The 16,720-nt window shown below is 33.1% G+C and overlaps 1 protein-coding gene across 3 annotated transcripts; it reads right to left on the bottom strand.

Moving 5' to 3' along the window:
- Positions 1 to 1,180: 1,180 nt before the first annotated feature.
- LOC105321015 (testis-expressed protein 2) lies at positions 1,181 to 16,615 on the bottom strand. Of its 3 annotated transcripts, none has more exons than XM_011419174.4 (9): positions 16,473 to 16,615; positions 8,405 to 9,287; positions 7,598 to 7,818; positions 6,437 to 7,327; positions 6,042 to 6,271; positions 4,445 to 4,528; positions 3,735 to 3,938; positions 3,200 to 3,320; positions 1,181 to 3,072 (listed from the first exon to the last, which is right to left on the bottom strand). In XM_011419174.4, the coding sequence occupies exons 2-9, from the start codon at positions 9,261 to 9,263 to the stop codon at positions 2,977 to 2,979; spliced, it is 2,706 nt and encodes a 901-aa protein (XP_011417476.3). In that variant the 5' UTR covers positions 9,264 to 9,287; positions 16,473 to 16,615; the 3' UTR covers positions 1,181 to 2,976. The 3 variants fall into 3 exon arrangements, with proteins under 3 accessions (XP_011417476.3, XP_011417479.3, XP_065922647.1); XM_011419177.4 differs by lacking the exon at positions 16,473 to 16,615 and adding an exon at positions 12,709 to 12,927; XM_066066575.1 differs by lacking the exon at positions 16,473 to 16,615 and adding an exon at positions 10,501 to 10,523.
- Positions 16,616 to 16,720: the final 105 nt, after the last annotated feature.

The raw sequence follows: 16,720 nt of genomic DNA, 5'->3' as shown, positions 1-16,720 counted from the left end.
TGTCCCATACCACCTTAATTTCATTTTTGCTTGTATGTATGAAGTATGGATAGATTACATGGTGCAATTTATTCTACCTGTATCAATATTTCATATTCCCTTTTCAACTGAATGAGACTGATACTATATGTACATTTGTGTGGTGTTTTTTTTTTGTAAATCAACAAATACACATAAAAAGAATGCTAATTGTATATTATATTTAATTTATAAAATATGATTTTGGTTTTTATGAATAATTATGTTGCACTTTTAAATGCTGGTGCTAATGTAATTCAGGTTTATTGATACAAATATTTGTTCATCTGTTCATATTTGTGCATTTGTTCATATTTTTCCCTACAATTATAATATCCACACATCCTGGAGAAATCTCATTCAAAGAGCTGTGTTTTTTCATGTTGGTCATCTGTTTTTAAAGATTTGACTTTTTTGCTCCAATGCAGCTTAAATCTATTGTTATGTCTGTAGATTTTTCATCAACCAATTTTGCTTCTAGATGTATATGCAATTCAAATCAAAATCTTATTAAGTAAAAAAAGGCTGATAAAAATATATGTGGTCAAATTCTATGTTTTTATAAAAAATAAATATTTCAACAGGAATATTCTTTACCTAATTGTTTCTTAAATGAAATGGAAAAAGTCTTTAATTTCCATTTCATAACAAAAATGCACTCTGTGAAATAAAAATACGGGTGCAAGGATGAAGAGCATGCCAATATTTGCAAGAATTGTATTGTAAGAATAATGGGTACAGCAAGTAACATCTGCTTTCTTAATAGATCTTCTTGTGGCAAGAGTATCATTCTCATTACTAACCATCGTCTGCGAGTACATGTACTACATGTACTAAGAACAAGGTACTGCATGTACTAGAAACAAAGTACTGTGTAAATGGAAATGATCAATTAAAGATATTTTCATTTGCAAATATGTTTCGATATATGAACCTATAGAATAGCGAAAACGTTCAATTCTGTATATTGACATTTAGTGTATATTTCCCCTTATGTTTGCATTAGAAATCTGCGACGTTCAATTTTCTATGAATACACTTTGCTAATTCATGCGCCATGAGCACAAATTAGATCCTCTCGCTTACTCGTTACACAAATGTAGCAAGTAAACGAGCGGATCTAACACCTAATTTTAATTAGATTCCAAATACTGAAACAATCTTTACTCTGAAGCTTTAATGGGTTTTTTTGGTTCTTTTATTAGCAACAAGAGTATACTCAATCATATGGCACCATTGGCTCAATACAGTTCACACAACAGTATAATTTATTATTCAGATAGAGATAAAATTACCAAGAACTTGTAACGGAAATCAGCAAACAAATCAAACTAGCTATGCAATGTAATATAACAATGTAAATGAACTCTGTTGCACTTAAATTAGAGACATTCAATTGTAAAGAATCAAGTAATATAACACGTACCCAACATATCAAGTACATATATTATATAACAAACTTGTTAATTTCCAAGAACTTCATAACAAATTATATAAATAAAAAATCTACAAACTTCAATAAGGAGGCTATACATATAAGATAGACATGTATATTCAGTAAGTACTGCAAGTTTCATTTTCAACCAGAACCTTAATACATGTATATAAGTTAATACAGTTTTATGATTTCCATAATGCTATCAATTTTTGGCAATAGCAAAAAATCCCTTGGGATTAATCATGCCCACCTCTATAATTTGTTTTATTCTCTTTAAAATGGGTGGAGTATGATTAAAAATAAAGCCTGCCTAACAATTAAGTTACCTGTTTCTATTCAGTAATGAAGTAAATATGATTCATTACCGCAAAATTTAGATTACGGTAATTAGTTATACATGTAATACATCAAGACATTTCAATTAAATAAAAAAGACTTAACTTTCATTCATTTACCGCAAAAGTGTTGAAAAGGCAAATGAAAATTACAAAATATAACAGTGTTAAAATTTAAAGGTTTGAAGGATATTGAAAAAGATATGCTGTAAAAAGGGCAGGAAGAGGTATACTGAATCAGAATTTTTGAAACAAAAAAAAGAAACAAGTTGCAAGAAACTTAACAAGGGGAGAAATAAAATTGGAAATGAAAATGTTATGCCGTACGTAGTAAATTTAAACGATATATGGACCAAATAACATATTACATACTAAAATATTGTTTAAATTCTCTTTATAAATGTAAAAAATATACACCCAGATATCATACATGAAATGTGATTATGTATAACCTACAAATTACATGTTAATTGCTAAGTAATAATTCACATATTAACTCTTAATTTTCCCTGTTTCTAACTAGATGTTCATATACATTAGAAATTGTACAAAAAGACATGTTGCAGCATGATTTCATGCGTATCAGTATTGACTAGGTTAAATTTATGTTCTGAAATATATTTTTTGTAAATAAATTATTGCTGGAAGATCACAAATAGCCAAGGATAAGAGGTAGCTGGGTCTAAGCTGTGGGAAGGCCATAACATCAGCAGACGACATTGGTCACATGACTCACAGGATTCACGAACAGGTTTACAGCTCAAGGACTGTAAGCTTATAAATTAAGGGCTTAAGGAGGGAGGAAAAGAACTGTACCAAAGTTTTGTACATACCGGTACATGTATGTACAACATACACCATTCACCAAATAATATGATAAAATGTATAAAAAAGATATAAGAAAAGGTTAGCTCAAGCAAAAAGACGGTGTCTCCTATATATTAACCCAAGTTAAACTGCTACAGAGTTTTGTAAATATGCAGATATGATTTTTTTTAAAACCCATTTTTAAAAAAATCATCAATTGCTTTAGGTGGGAGGGTATGGGGGGAATTCACCAAACTTAAGCTCAAGCAGAAGAAACAAGTTTTCCCTCATTAAGCCTTGTTGCAGTTCAGTGCAGCAATCACTGATGTTACATGAAAATAAATAAGTACACTTTGCGTAGGATTGAAAGAGTCATTATCATGCTGGTGTAGTTTTGTCTTCTGGATGATGAGGATTGTAGCCATTGAACAAAGGAATTACTAGATCATCCATGTTAGGCAGCACAATGGTTCTCTGCAAGAAAGCAAGGCACTTTATTTGAACAAAAACGATTGAATGGTCTTCTTCATACATGTAGAGCTCTATCAATTCAACCCCCTCCACATTTTCAATTAATTATCGCTTCTTTCAACAAAATTACCTGGAACTCCACGGACAACTTCCTCTCAATCCAGTCCGTGATATGGGTCACTGTGACCTGTCGAGCACCAACTTTAGGTTTTGCTACAAGGGTTAATTTGGGATTTCCTCTAAATCCATACCTGATTTGAAAAAATAAAATAAATTTAAATTCAAATTCATGTAGGCACATGAGGACTTACGATGACTGCTACATGAAATCAGAAAAAAAGATTCTATTACAATGAATGAAACTTCAACAATTTAACTTATCCATTGTCCCCTAAAAACTGGTCCCTCCTAAGAATAGTTGTATCTTAAGAGTATAGGCAGAAATCAAAAAAAAATTCCAATAAAACTTTCACCCCTGAAAACATACACTGGCTGCATCTTCAAATATTATTGGTAAGAACTATAAATTCCCCTCATTAAAATACAAGCCATCATTTGATGTCAGAATTGTCCTTGAAGTGCTGACTATGAACGGCCAGCAAAAAGATTGTTAATTTGCAGACAAGGACTTAAAAAGTGTCAAAATAAATAGATCCGCCTCATACCAGAGCCTGTCGGTGGGTGGGAACGGAACATTCAGTGCCAGCTCTCCGGACAGGAAGTGAACCTCTACAGTGAGAACTATGGGAGTGTTAGAGACCCCCTCCATGGCTTTCTTAATGTACTTCAGATCCATGGCTGACTGGACATACTTGGACTGGGTAAACTTGTCTAGGAGTCGCATGAACTTCTGTCCCGATTTCCCACTACTGTAATCAGGAAATTGAAACATATTGTGTCATGCTGTAAAATTACCTGATTGAAACACATTAAAATTTCATTGACTAATAGCTGGTACATTGAAAAGTTGTGTCAAATGCTTTTCTTTTAATGAAAATCATTTCAATCTGGCATTAAACTTTTGGTTTCTCATGATTAAACGACATGAATTGTAAAATGGTTAACAACAAAGATACCTAATTTCCTACTCAATCTTAAAACATGCATTCAGTATTATACAAAGCATTGTAAGCCATTGTTATTGCAAATTCTCCTCTCTGTCAAGACTCAAGAAACATTCTAAGTTTTTTTATTCACTGCTTTTCTTAATGTATCAGCACTTGCTGTCTCAGAAAAATTCCCCCTCCTCCTTTCTTTTGAATGTACAATATCTCAAATTGTTGAATTTCCAAGTTTTATAAAACATTAAAAAACTAAAGATCTATGCAAGTAAAAAAGGGACAAGTCTGTAGAGATGGAGTTGAGTGACACTGACCTCTCTTCCTCCCCTGCCGCTTCCTCTTCTTCATCTGTGGAGGACTCAGCGCTGTCTTCCGCGTCTTCATTAGTGATTGCCAATCTGAGACCAATGGAAGATTTACAAAGCATTATACTCTGATCATCACAGATAATTAAATAATATTACTATTTCAGCAAATTGGTCTCCAGGCATAAAAAAAATAACTGAAGCTTCTTGAAGAGACCAAAAAGACAAAATCAAGATTCTTTCTAGATTTTTTTTATGAATTTATGAATCAGTATAGAATTTTTTCCCTTTTTAAATCAATTTTTTTAGTCAATGGTTTTAAATAGGGATGTCCATTTTACTCGGTTAGCCTAGTCGATTAATCGGAGGCTTTAGTCGAGCGATAGTCGAGTACTCTTATGATTTAAGCGGATTTGAAACTGTGAGTCTTTTTTTAATCAAATAATGTTACTGCCACATTGATCTCATCTTAAATAAAGAACATTTAAAAATTTATGATAACATATACTAGACATATTTGATTTAAAATAAATTGGAAAATATTTTATCTAAATATCCGTTAGAAAATGTTCCGGCTTTTCCTTTTTTCTCATGATTCTTACATATAATTGAGCTCCGTATCATCTTAGGCAAATCAAATGTGACCTGTTCCACGGTACTAAGTCAATGTCCTTGCCCAATCAACAATCCAAGTTTAATGATTAATATAAAAACAAACGCCTTAAGATAATTATTGATATGATTAAAGTTTTGATTATACAAATATCTAATCTAATAAATAACTAATTAAAAGAAACACAAATTGTTCTCAAGTAATGGTATATGTCTGTCTAAGTAAATCAAAAGAGATTAATTATTAACCGCTTCAAAAATACACAAGGGACATCCATGGAAAAGAGCTTAACTTATGGATCAAACATGTCGATAAAAGAAAAATTGTTATCAATATTTATACCGGTAGAACAAAAACTGCCTTGTTAAGAAATAAAAAAAAATATTTTAAAATTCTGTTTACTTTCTTACTAGTAATCGACTAAGAAAATTTTAGTCGTTGGTCAGTGTGACCGAACGATAGAAGATTACTCAAGTACCGGTACTCGTTGACATCCCTAGTTTTAAACATGCTGGCTCTAGACAGGAAAGTCTTTTGATACACTAGCCAACAACTACAGTAGTTCCAAAATTACTGTCATCTCTAGATACTTAAGGTGATATGGGACACCTCCAAATTGTGATGTACTTCCTATTGAAAAACAAAATCATTTTTTCTTTTCCAAAACGTTACCTAACAACGTAGCACAATAGGTATGAGCGTAACCTACTGATTTGTAAGTCATGACTTCGAACCTGGGCTTTTTATAATTATTATCTTTCAAAAAATTTCAAAAAAAATATTTTTAAATCAAATATCGTTAAGTTTGAAAATTCTAAAGCAGTGAAAGTTTATTGATTATAATGTACTTTTATCCACAGTAATATTGACAAGTGTCCAAATCCCATATACCGCTTTAACTAGTAATAAAAACCAAAGAGTTCATAATCAAATCTAAAAATCTTTAAAAAAAAATTTACATGTAAAAAATGTATGTGAAAGAAATAAAATTACTTTTTAGTTTTGACTTTTTCTACTTTGTCTTTGCCAGCCACTGGGTCCTTGAGCTTCATTAGATTCGCCTTTGTCTCAATTGTCATCCTCGCACCACCCCCATAGTTCACTGCTAGGTCAATCCAAAATCCATTCTCATCAAAGTAAGGTCTAGATGCCTTACGAATGACAGGCATTTCATTACCCAGCACAACTTCAGTGATATTCAATCCTTCAATAAAATATGGAATCTGAAAAGAAAATACATTGTGAAATCCCTTATTTCAAAGATAACATCAAAGTATTGATTATGGAACCACCTCTTCATCTTCAAATTACGATGCTCCTGATTGAAAGCAAGGCATCATTTTGTTACAACATTGTTCAAAAATGCATTAGACAAATTTTCTACTAACATGAATGGTATCCAGTTTCTTTTGAAGTTTCTCCATGACTTTCTGAGACCAATTAGGCAGTCTGAGGAAATCCCAGAAGCACCGGCTAACAAACGCATTGAACCACAGCAGTTGCTCATCGCAGTCTATCAGTTGATGATTCCGCGAATTCATGGTGGCAAATCTGTCATACATTTCTCCAGGCATGAGTCGACTCATATAGCGAACGAAAGTCTCCATCTCTTGTTCTGGGCTCAGAATGCTCTCCTTTTCACTGGCGGGAGATGAACAAGTGGAAGACACTGAATCTGTTGACCCTTGACGCTTGTGTGAGAAGCTGTCCACCGAACCTTGACGCTTGTTAGACAAGCTGTCACCTTGAGAATTTGAGCCACTCTGCTGAACCAGTTTCTTGGAAGTTTCATAAAATTTTCGAATTTGCCCAATTGGGTTCTTCATGGGGGTTCCATCAGCTGCAGCTACGAGTCTCTTAAACCAAGTTTCTTTGTCACGACTAGTTCTAGCAAATAAATACACTACATCCTCGTCACACTTCTCCTCCGTTATCAGCTCAAAGCCAGAGTCTACATCCAGAGTTTCTGAATCCTTGGCCTTTATTTTCTTTCCAGCGGTGGCAAATGCAATCTTAATTGGATACTTTTTGCTCCAAAGCCTTTTAGTGACTAGCTCAGGTGGCATTAGAGAAATACTGCTTCCTTTTATGTCAAAATGCCTCTGATGGATAAACTCCTTGACGATGTGTTTCTCCTCATCCCACAACGCTCTCCTTGGGATGTTTGTTTTGGGTCTCCTAAGACGCAGTGTGGTCCCTTCCAGTAGAACTTGTACTGGATGAGTATTGTTGATATGGTGGTTGAAAGGATCATATTCTCCAATTTCATTCATCCAACCCTACAGCATCAAAATATTTCTTTCATAAGGGAGGAGATAGGGTTTTACATGTACAAAATTGGATGAAACTTTAACAGATTAACATATTCAATATCAACATGTTCTTTACATGTACTTTCATCAAAATATTCAATGAATACTAATTTCTGTGAATTTTGTTGATTTATTGAAATGCGATTTCTCAGACCAGCTTCTGGTAAGACCATCTAGATTTATATGTAAATTTTCTTTTAAAATTTTCATGTCTCAGATCTCCACCCCTCTGCTTACCTTATATACCCCATCTACAAATTTAGCTTCTTTCATATTGGGCAGAATGAACGGTGGCAGCTTATCTAGTGGGACAATCTCTGGTTTGTCTCTCTGTCTGGGTGGCTGAGTGACCCAGATGTAAATCTTCCACCCTAGTGAAGACATCATCACCCCAAACACAACTCCCGATAAATATGCAGGGAGAGGCAGTATCCAATAACAAATTAAACAACCAATACCTAACAAAAAAGATAATATGCATATCAATTATAAAAATCAGACAAATATATTTTCATGCTATGTGTTTTAAATTGTGAGAAAATAAATCTCCATCAAAATACTCACATATACATGTATGTATATACATTTAACCAGCTTATTATTATATTTTGAATATCAGGATTCGAATTCATTTTTTGATCATATTTTAAACACTATTAAGTGTATGTTTCGACAAATAAAGAGATTATTTGGAAATTCTAATTTTTTATTCTCTTTTGAGAAAACAAATCTTATTTATGGTTTTACCATTGTAATGAAGTTAGAGCAAAATGAAATCCATCCCTTCATAGCACTTAAATTGGCAGTGTCATTTATCCATTATATATAGATGATCCCGGAGGGATGAATATGACAAATATTGCTTCTGCTGAGACAATGACACCACTAGGACTTGATACATAATTGATATCATAGTACACACAAAACTTATCACTGTAATGCCATTAACCAAATCAATTACAAGTATTAGACTCAGATTCTAATAATAATTTCATTTGCTGCATGTGACGATTCAGGCACCACTATCACAGCTGAATTCTATACCTGCAATCAATTTTCGCCACGGGACAAGGCTCGTCTCGTTTTTCTTCTCAGCACTGGGGCTCTGATTAGATCCTGCCTCGCCTGATGCAGTGACAGTTTGATAAAGAGAGTTAGCACTGGAGTTTTCTTGAGTATTGACGTTTTCTATTGTCTCTGCGACTACATCTGCACGAGCCTTCAGATTTGACATCGACACCATTCCAGTGGTGACATTGGACTTGGAACGACGAATCTTCTGTTGAAGTGAAACGTTGCGGAAACGTAGTTCCGGAAGGGACTGAACTCCAGTGAAATCTTCCAAGGGTTCAGCGACATCATGAAAGTAGTCATCAACTAACTGAATGTCATCCACAGTTTCCCTGATTTTGGGACTAGTCTCGTCTTCAGCATCCGAAAACTTCTCACATGTAAAATCCTCCTTTTTCTTGACAAAAGACAGCAAGTCAGCATTGTCTATGCTTCTTTGCTTAATAGTTGAGACTTTGGGAGGAGATGAACTTTCAGTTTCAGCTTCTGGTTTAAGTTCCTTTGAAATGTCTTCCAATTTTTCCGACATCTTTTTACGCACAACAACTGATATATCCGACAAGTTCTGTTTCCATTTGGAAAACGTATCCTCCTCCTTCAGCTTTGGTCCTGTTTGCGGCCTGGGTGGAGGGCGTCCCTCCGCTGTTCGCCCAAGTACTCTGTTTTCTTCATTTACTCGACGGTTTTCCGTCACTTTTTTATCGAGCTCTCCTGTCATAGAGGTCAAAAGGTCCTCATCCTCCTCTCGGTCCTCCAGCGACTTCAAGCTGAAACTCATGGAGTTATTCTTGGGTGGGGGAGGGCGCCCCGGTCCTGATTCACGCTTGCTCATCCTTTTGTCACATCACAGGCTTCTCTGCAAATACAAAGCACAAATATTCAAAGAAATGCATGTCTTACTTGGCTATAGTGTTACACGAATAAATCTTATCTGCTAGTGTCTGGTCTGGCTGGTTAATCAATATTAAAGCATTCCAACCTGTTACATCTCTTTCAATGGTGGTAATAAATCTATTTGACAATGCAGTATATAAATATATCTCAAGTTTCTTACTACCGTCCGGTTATACTATCATCTCACACTGCTGAAAAACTGATAATTTTAATCAACAAATAGAATCTTCAACATGTTAAAGTCTTGATGACAAAGTACTTCATCCACTGCCTGTATCAAGTTGTCTATTTAACATCAGTGGGATTCAGTTTGCTAAAGTACCGGGGTACTGCTTAAACACTCATATTTACAAAGAGTTTCCTTATTTTTTAAACGTTAAACTTTAGTTACCAAGCCAATTCAAAAGGCTACAACTGCCGGTCCATATTCATGTGAATTATTGTCCTCTTTGGTTTTGTAATTTTTTTATGCAGAAAATCCAAACAAAACATCATATTTTCCTTGATATGAGCAACAGAAGCCTTATTTATTGTCCACATTTAATGACATGAAGAGTACCGTAGAATGGTTCACTGATACAGGAATACATATGACTCAAAAAAATCATGCATATGATCAAGCATGTCATGAAGGTATTCAATTCCTCAAAATGTCAAATAACTATGCATATGATCAAGCAAGAAAGACTGTATAAACCAACTATCTGCAATACTGGTTCCTGTTTATCGAAATTCAAGTCTTGTTAATGGTACCAGTAGTCATTTTTTACGTTTCATTATCCTCACTGAATAATCAATAGATTATGCACACCTGCATGCATGCATTCAATTAAAAAAAAAAAAACTTCGAAGTTTTCACCATGTCTTTCAAAAGGCAACTGACATGAAAGGATGCACAAATGCAATCTAAGACTTATATAAGCATTTGTTATAGAAATAATATTATGAAAATAATATATTTTCAAATGTATTTTGTCAAGACAAGAAATTGAGTTACATTCAATTGCAAAAAGTCAGAGTAACACAGTTTAAATGAACAACAATTTTGTTGCCTCTTGAGGGCCCTTAACTGGATAACAAATTGAGCTAAGACTGAAAAATTAAGAATTTTTTTAAATCAAAGTATAAATATTTTTTTGGACCGTCCGTACATATTACACTTGTTAATACTTTACCCCTCTATGAGTTAATGAGCCACCAATCACAAATATTTGTACGATTTGTTTATTTTTTATGTCAGATATCTAAAGTTGATCTTGCTTTTTTTTTTAACTTCCCAGTTGTGTCTGTTGTAACTCAAGTACTATAGAGACTAAGATGGGTATAAATACAAATTGAAAAGTGTATTTCTGTATTACACAACATACTAGTGTAGCTGATAATTTTACAAAAGAAATGTTATTAAAAAAAATATTTATATAATAAATCTTTTGAATATTCTACATTATAAATTTTTTTGAATACAATGGACTGAGTTATGAATTGATTTTTAGGCAATAAGTCACATGGAAGGGGTGGGTAGATATAGAATTGATATTTTGTCAGTAAGTTTAAGGTACCTCAAAACATCAAGGCTTACTGGTACCGTACCAGTTATCAGCTAAACCGAGATTTCGGGTTTATAGCATGCAACTATCTGAGATTTTTTAATTCAGTCATCTGTTTCGAATAAAGAAAAGCAAGTTTGCTTGAAAACTTTCTTGAATATAATTTAACCATGAGCTTAACCGATCTTTGTTTACCCCTGATTTACATCTTTGCATTTTCAGCAATGGGGGAAGTGACATAATAAGTTAAAAATACAATATGACCTCTTTGTGATACGTTATCATATATCTTCTTTGATTTTACATATTATATCAATACATATTACATGTAGAAATTATTACGTATTGAATAGTCTACAATTTTGTGTATTACCGTATTATAAGAAACAAATAATTTTATGAGGTTTTTTTTATGTATCATAACCCCTATGACCTTTAGTCAGACCCCAAAAGGGGCATAATTCAAATTACAATATGCAGAGTATAAAATCAACATGTACAGAGATTTTACTATGTTATTATCATGAAACTGATAACTGGTACAGTAAATCGTGAAAACTCAGCAAATTCAGGGCGTGCTAAAAAGCACAAATACAAGATGTTCTGAGTTCTTAACAATGATATAATCTAAACAAGGAAATCAGCATTTAAAGTATGTCAAGTTTTATCAAAAATATCAAGAAATATTTTTGGATAAAACTTTTAGCCTATTACTGGTGCACTGCCATAAACTTTTTATGACACTACGTCACAAGATGGCGATTTAAATGTTTTTTTTAATTTGCCCTGAATCAATCGTTTTCGTTGAATATCATCATAGCTCAGTGGTTAAAGTATCAGGCTTGTGCACTACACATTACAAGTTCAATTCCACGAGGAGATTTTGTTCATAATTACTTAATCAATTTTTGAAAATCATATTTATTTAAAATCCAAAACTGCATTTTTTGTTGTTGCCTTTTTGACTTGTATACTTCTTAATATATATCATTATATCTCCTGTGCCAGGATCAAGTACCGGTAATTTTTATTTGAGAAACTATTTTGAGGTGTTGTGAACCACCTTAAAGTTAAGGGGAGTATACAGAAATTAGAACTGATATTAAGTAGAAGGGATATTGAATTGATGGACATAACCATAAATGGAAAGGGAATATTGAATTGATAGCTGGTCAATTTCAAAAGTGGAAAGGAAACATAAACTATTTCATTCTAGTAAGCAGCTTATATGCTCTAGGCCAGTAAATTTTAAGATTGTATCAAAGGCCAAATAATGAGTCTGACCTTGCAGTGCAAATTCATCCCAACAACACATACATAGCTAAATGAGCTATAAAGGGTAGCATTGTATTCTTATGGAGTTCAACGGTTATATGCAGGCCTTTATTAACATAAACAAGATTTTGTTGAATACAGTACTCGCGCAACAGTTTGTTCTGTGTACAAACATCCACAAATCAGTTTAATATTATTAAAGCAATTAATATAAAGAAAATCCAAAATTTGGCAATCGTATAAATCAAATATTATCTTAACCTACTTACTTTACAAACTTACAGCCTATCCAGTCTACTTACACTGAGTACATACCGATTTCTTGAGTAAATAAGGAAATAGATCAAATCAACAATATGATACCGTCATAACATTACCCTCGGTGTGTTTATCAATATCAATAACTTAAGTGAATGATTATATCATACAATGTCCTGTTATAGTTATTTCCTCAGTATATGAATAACCATTATAGAGTACCTTAATTCAAGTCAAAAATTCAATGCTGAAAAAAAAGTAGCCATCTATGATTTCATGCTTATAGCTAATACATGTACTTACCTTGATCATTTACCTTCCAGATTACTTTATCATATAACGCATGATATAGGCCCCCTTTACTTGGTCTAGTAGGACTATTGTCACAATAGGATGGGTATTCTATACACGTATTATCATTCTGACTTCTGAAACTTGTCCCATTCAATTCAACACATATTGATTTTCTACAGGTCTTCTGCATATTTTTGTACAGTCATCAATCGTGTCACGAGTAAGGGAAAAATCAAGGCTTTTCTACGCAATCTGACTATGGAGCTTTGTGAGTGAACATGTTCTTAATAAATCCGCAAAAAGTAAAAAAGACTGAAAATGTTAAAAACAAAAACGCCTTCAGACAAGAAAAATATCATTTCCCTGCATTGAAATTGGACTTTTCAAAACCAACCAACCAGAAGAGCAAATTTTGCAATGGCTCTGAGGCTATAAAACTTCACTGGTAAATAATTACCATTTTATCCCGAGATTTATTACTTGGATAACTGGGATTTCTGTTCCGTAATGCAAATTTGATGAAATGCACAGGATTACTGCTATACTATAGACACACTTCAAAAAGGAAAGGAAAAGCCCATAGCATCAGATGTGGACTAGCTCACTAAGCACAAACCATAGGGCTACAAACAATTCCTTGACTCCATTGAAATTATTATACAGCTGGAATGCTGGATAAGGGCTCACAAAAATTAAGGCATGAAAAGTTACAATAAATGTTTAAAAAAATATAAGCCAACTTACAGAAATACTTCTGGTAGCAAGGGACAGTTTGGGATAAAGTACCCATCAATATTTTAGTAAAATTGAGAATTGCTGTATACATATGAAGGTATGTGAGTGTTGCTAAAATTCTTCAAATGATTTTTAATGATAATCATAAGTTAGAAGAATGTCTCGTGTTGAAATTGGTATTCATTATGTAGGCCTCTAATGTTAAATACAAGAGAATCAGCAATCGGAACACCTTGGATGTCTCACACACTCAACAATCACATCCAAAAATCATAAGTTAGATGCGAAACTTGCAGATATGACTATTGGGGTTAACTTCACACAGTGAAATTGCAAGTTACAGATAGGAGGTAGAATAACATGAAAAGTAAGTGATTGAATGTAATAAACTATACACCAGTAAATTACTGTTTATGACAAGTAAAGCTGCAACATGCATATGGTACAAATTGCCAACTCTTTGCAGGGAATTAGCTAGGGGGGTCTAAAAAGCTGAAAAATCATGAAAATGGGTGAAATATGAATGGGTCAAAGTCTCAAAAAAACCACTACCGATATGTAGAAAATTTTACATGGCGTGTCTAGTAATTTTCCTCAGAAATTGGTGTTAGGCCTTAAAAGGAGTTTAAATTAAAAGTACCGTATTTTTCGGAAATTAGGTCGATTCTTTTTTTCCAAGACATGTGGACCTCGCCCTATTCATCGCTTCGCCCAATTTATGGGTTTTTTTTGGTTGGAAAATTTGATATGAAATTTTGCAAAAATTTATGCAACCCTCCAATAAAATCATGAGTGTTTACTATATTACTGCTTGAATTTCTGTGTAAAAATCGTATGGATTTTAATCAATATACTGTAGTAATTTATCATTTAAACAAAATTAAATGTAAATAGATTTATTTCTTCTTACATTTCTTACTTAGATCACTGACTGAATCATCTTTCGATCATTATTATATGCTGTCATGCATTTTGATTGTGTGCTTACGATAAACAGGAAATCGATTTCGCGCGGTGAAAGTAAAATGAGAACCGTACAAAGGGTATTTACGGGAGAAAAATATCGTAGGGTAGAAATAAAAAAAACCAATTTGTTTTCATAAAAGAATACATGAACAAGTTTTTTTCTGTATATTCAACATAAAACTTTCGATGAAATTTTAGCCAGGTGTCTCTGAAATCAGTCTAGGTAGCGCTTACTTTGTTTATACACAGTTGAACTCTTGGCACGTGCTACTCATGCCCGCAGGCTTCAATAAGATCAGAGGTTGACTCGTGTGTATATACACAGTAAAAAGTCACACAGAGACACGGGTGGCATGTGCTACAGTAGTCATGCCTCCAGGCTAGGTTACTATCCCCCGGTTAACAACAGTTTGTACACATGGCAGGGAAGTAATAAAAACGATCTTAAATTAAAACCGGCCGTACTGAATTAATTGGCTTGAAAATTTTGATGCAATTTCAGACATTTTCTTACGATGTTTTCAAGAAGTACATTTTATTTCCCTTTTGTTTAAAACTGTGAAATAAGATTAAAGGCTACTATATGATAACGTAATTGGTTTAAATCATTTATTCATTAGAACTAGCGGTAATTTTTCAACCAATTCTTCAAAGTCGACCTATTTATACTTTTTTTTATTTTTTGGCTAAAAACGGCCGCCTTCGCCCAATAAACCGTATCGACCTAATTTTCGAAAAATACGGTATTCATGCTGAATAGAAGCTACAGAAGGTCTTGTTACAAAGTTCCAAAGACACACATATTGTATAATTCTTGGGTACAAGTGATGTGTTTAAGAAAAAAAACTGTTTGGTCACACCTTAAGTAATTTTATCAAAACGGATAAAAATTGCTTATGTTACAAAGACCTAAGGTCATTGAATTGGCCCATATTATTGAAGCTGATTGTCTTTTCTGTCTTTCATCTGGACTCTGTAGCAATGAATTGTTGGCTATTACAGTAAACTACATGATTTTTAAATCAAATATGAGTAACTTTTTTTTAATGAAATTTCATCTTTCTCATCTTTTTTACAACAAGTATGTAGCCAAAAATGTCGAAAAATGAGCTAACATAGAACCTGAAATTTTCTTATACAAATAGCAAAATATTTCCTTCTTTGAAGATAAGGACAAAAAATATCATTGACAAGAAAAAATTAGCTGATTAGCCAATCTTAACTTTCTTTGACAAAAAAAAATGTAAAATAACATTTCTTTAATCGCCAACCCCACCCCCATCCCCAATCTTTGAGTTGCTGATATGGATAAACATATCTAATTTGATACTCATGATTTATCTTAAATCCCATATTATTACCCAAACACATAATGGTGGTAGTCCTTAACCAATGGATACCATTATACATGTAAATGTTATATTGTTAATTTATTAAAGGACAAAAACAGGTGTCAATTAAGTAATAAAGTTCATGGACCAAATGATAGATTATGCAATGAACTAACATACACTAACTCACTATATACTATATTAGTCTTCTCAAAAAGGGAACAAGTTGAGGGGATATATATAATAAATGTTAATGAAATTAAAAACACTTGCTTTAGAGTGCAATTGCACAACTAAAGGTTTGTAGTTCAACTATTTAAATGTTTAACGATACACGAACAATCATCTTACTGCGCTGATTATGCAAAATCGATTACACTTGGTGCTTTTATAGGCTAGTTGTGGACATAAGATAGAGCAACCAACAAAAATGAAGGACAATCCTTATTCTGTCAACTATAACCTATTTTTTTTTTACCCTGTTCCAATACTCATTAAAATTGTTTTAGCTTATATTATTTTCATTTTCACTCTCTTCACAATCATAAGAATGGCATGTTCAAACTGTTACAAAATTTTATACTTAGTTTATAGAACCTGAAATTAATCATCTGGAATTTTCTACTTGTTAACAATATGCTGTTTCATTTTTTTTCTGGAACGCTAACATTGCATTATAAATTGTCCGTGCTAAAGTAATCCTTGAATCAATAAAAATGGATTAAGTCTAAAATAAGTTACCTGTCAAATACGTTTATGCCCTTTCACGTGTTAAAATCACGTGCCAATGGTACGGTCTACTGTGTAAGCAGGATTTTACTTGGTCTACGATACTTTCTGTTTGTGATCTATTTTAAGAAGACGTGCGCAGCAAATAAAAAACGGACCAATGAGATTTCAAAACGTATTTTTCTTCAAGAAAAAAAAATAAGCATTAGTATTGAAATACTTAAAATTTGGATTAAAATATGTGCAGCAGATAAATAGTA

The sequence above is a fragment of the Magallana gigas genome, chromosome 7 (assembly GCF_963853765.1).
Source record: "Magallana gigas chromosome 7, xbMagGiga1.1, whole genome shotgun sequence".
Taxonomy (NCBI): domain Eukaryota; kingdom Metazoa; phylum Mollusca; class Bivalvia; order Ostreida; family Ostreidae; genus Magallana; species Magallana gigas.
The sequence above is the reverse complement of the archived record's forward strand: the minus strand, read 5'-3'. Positions and strand labels throughout refer to the sequence as shown.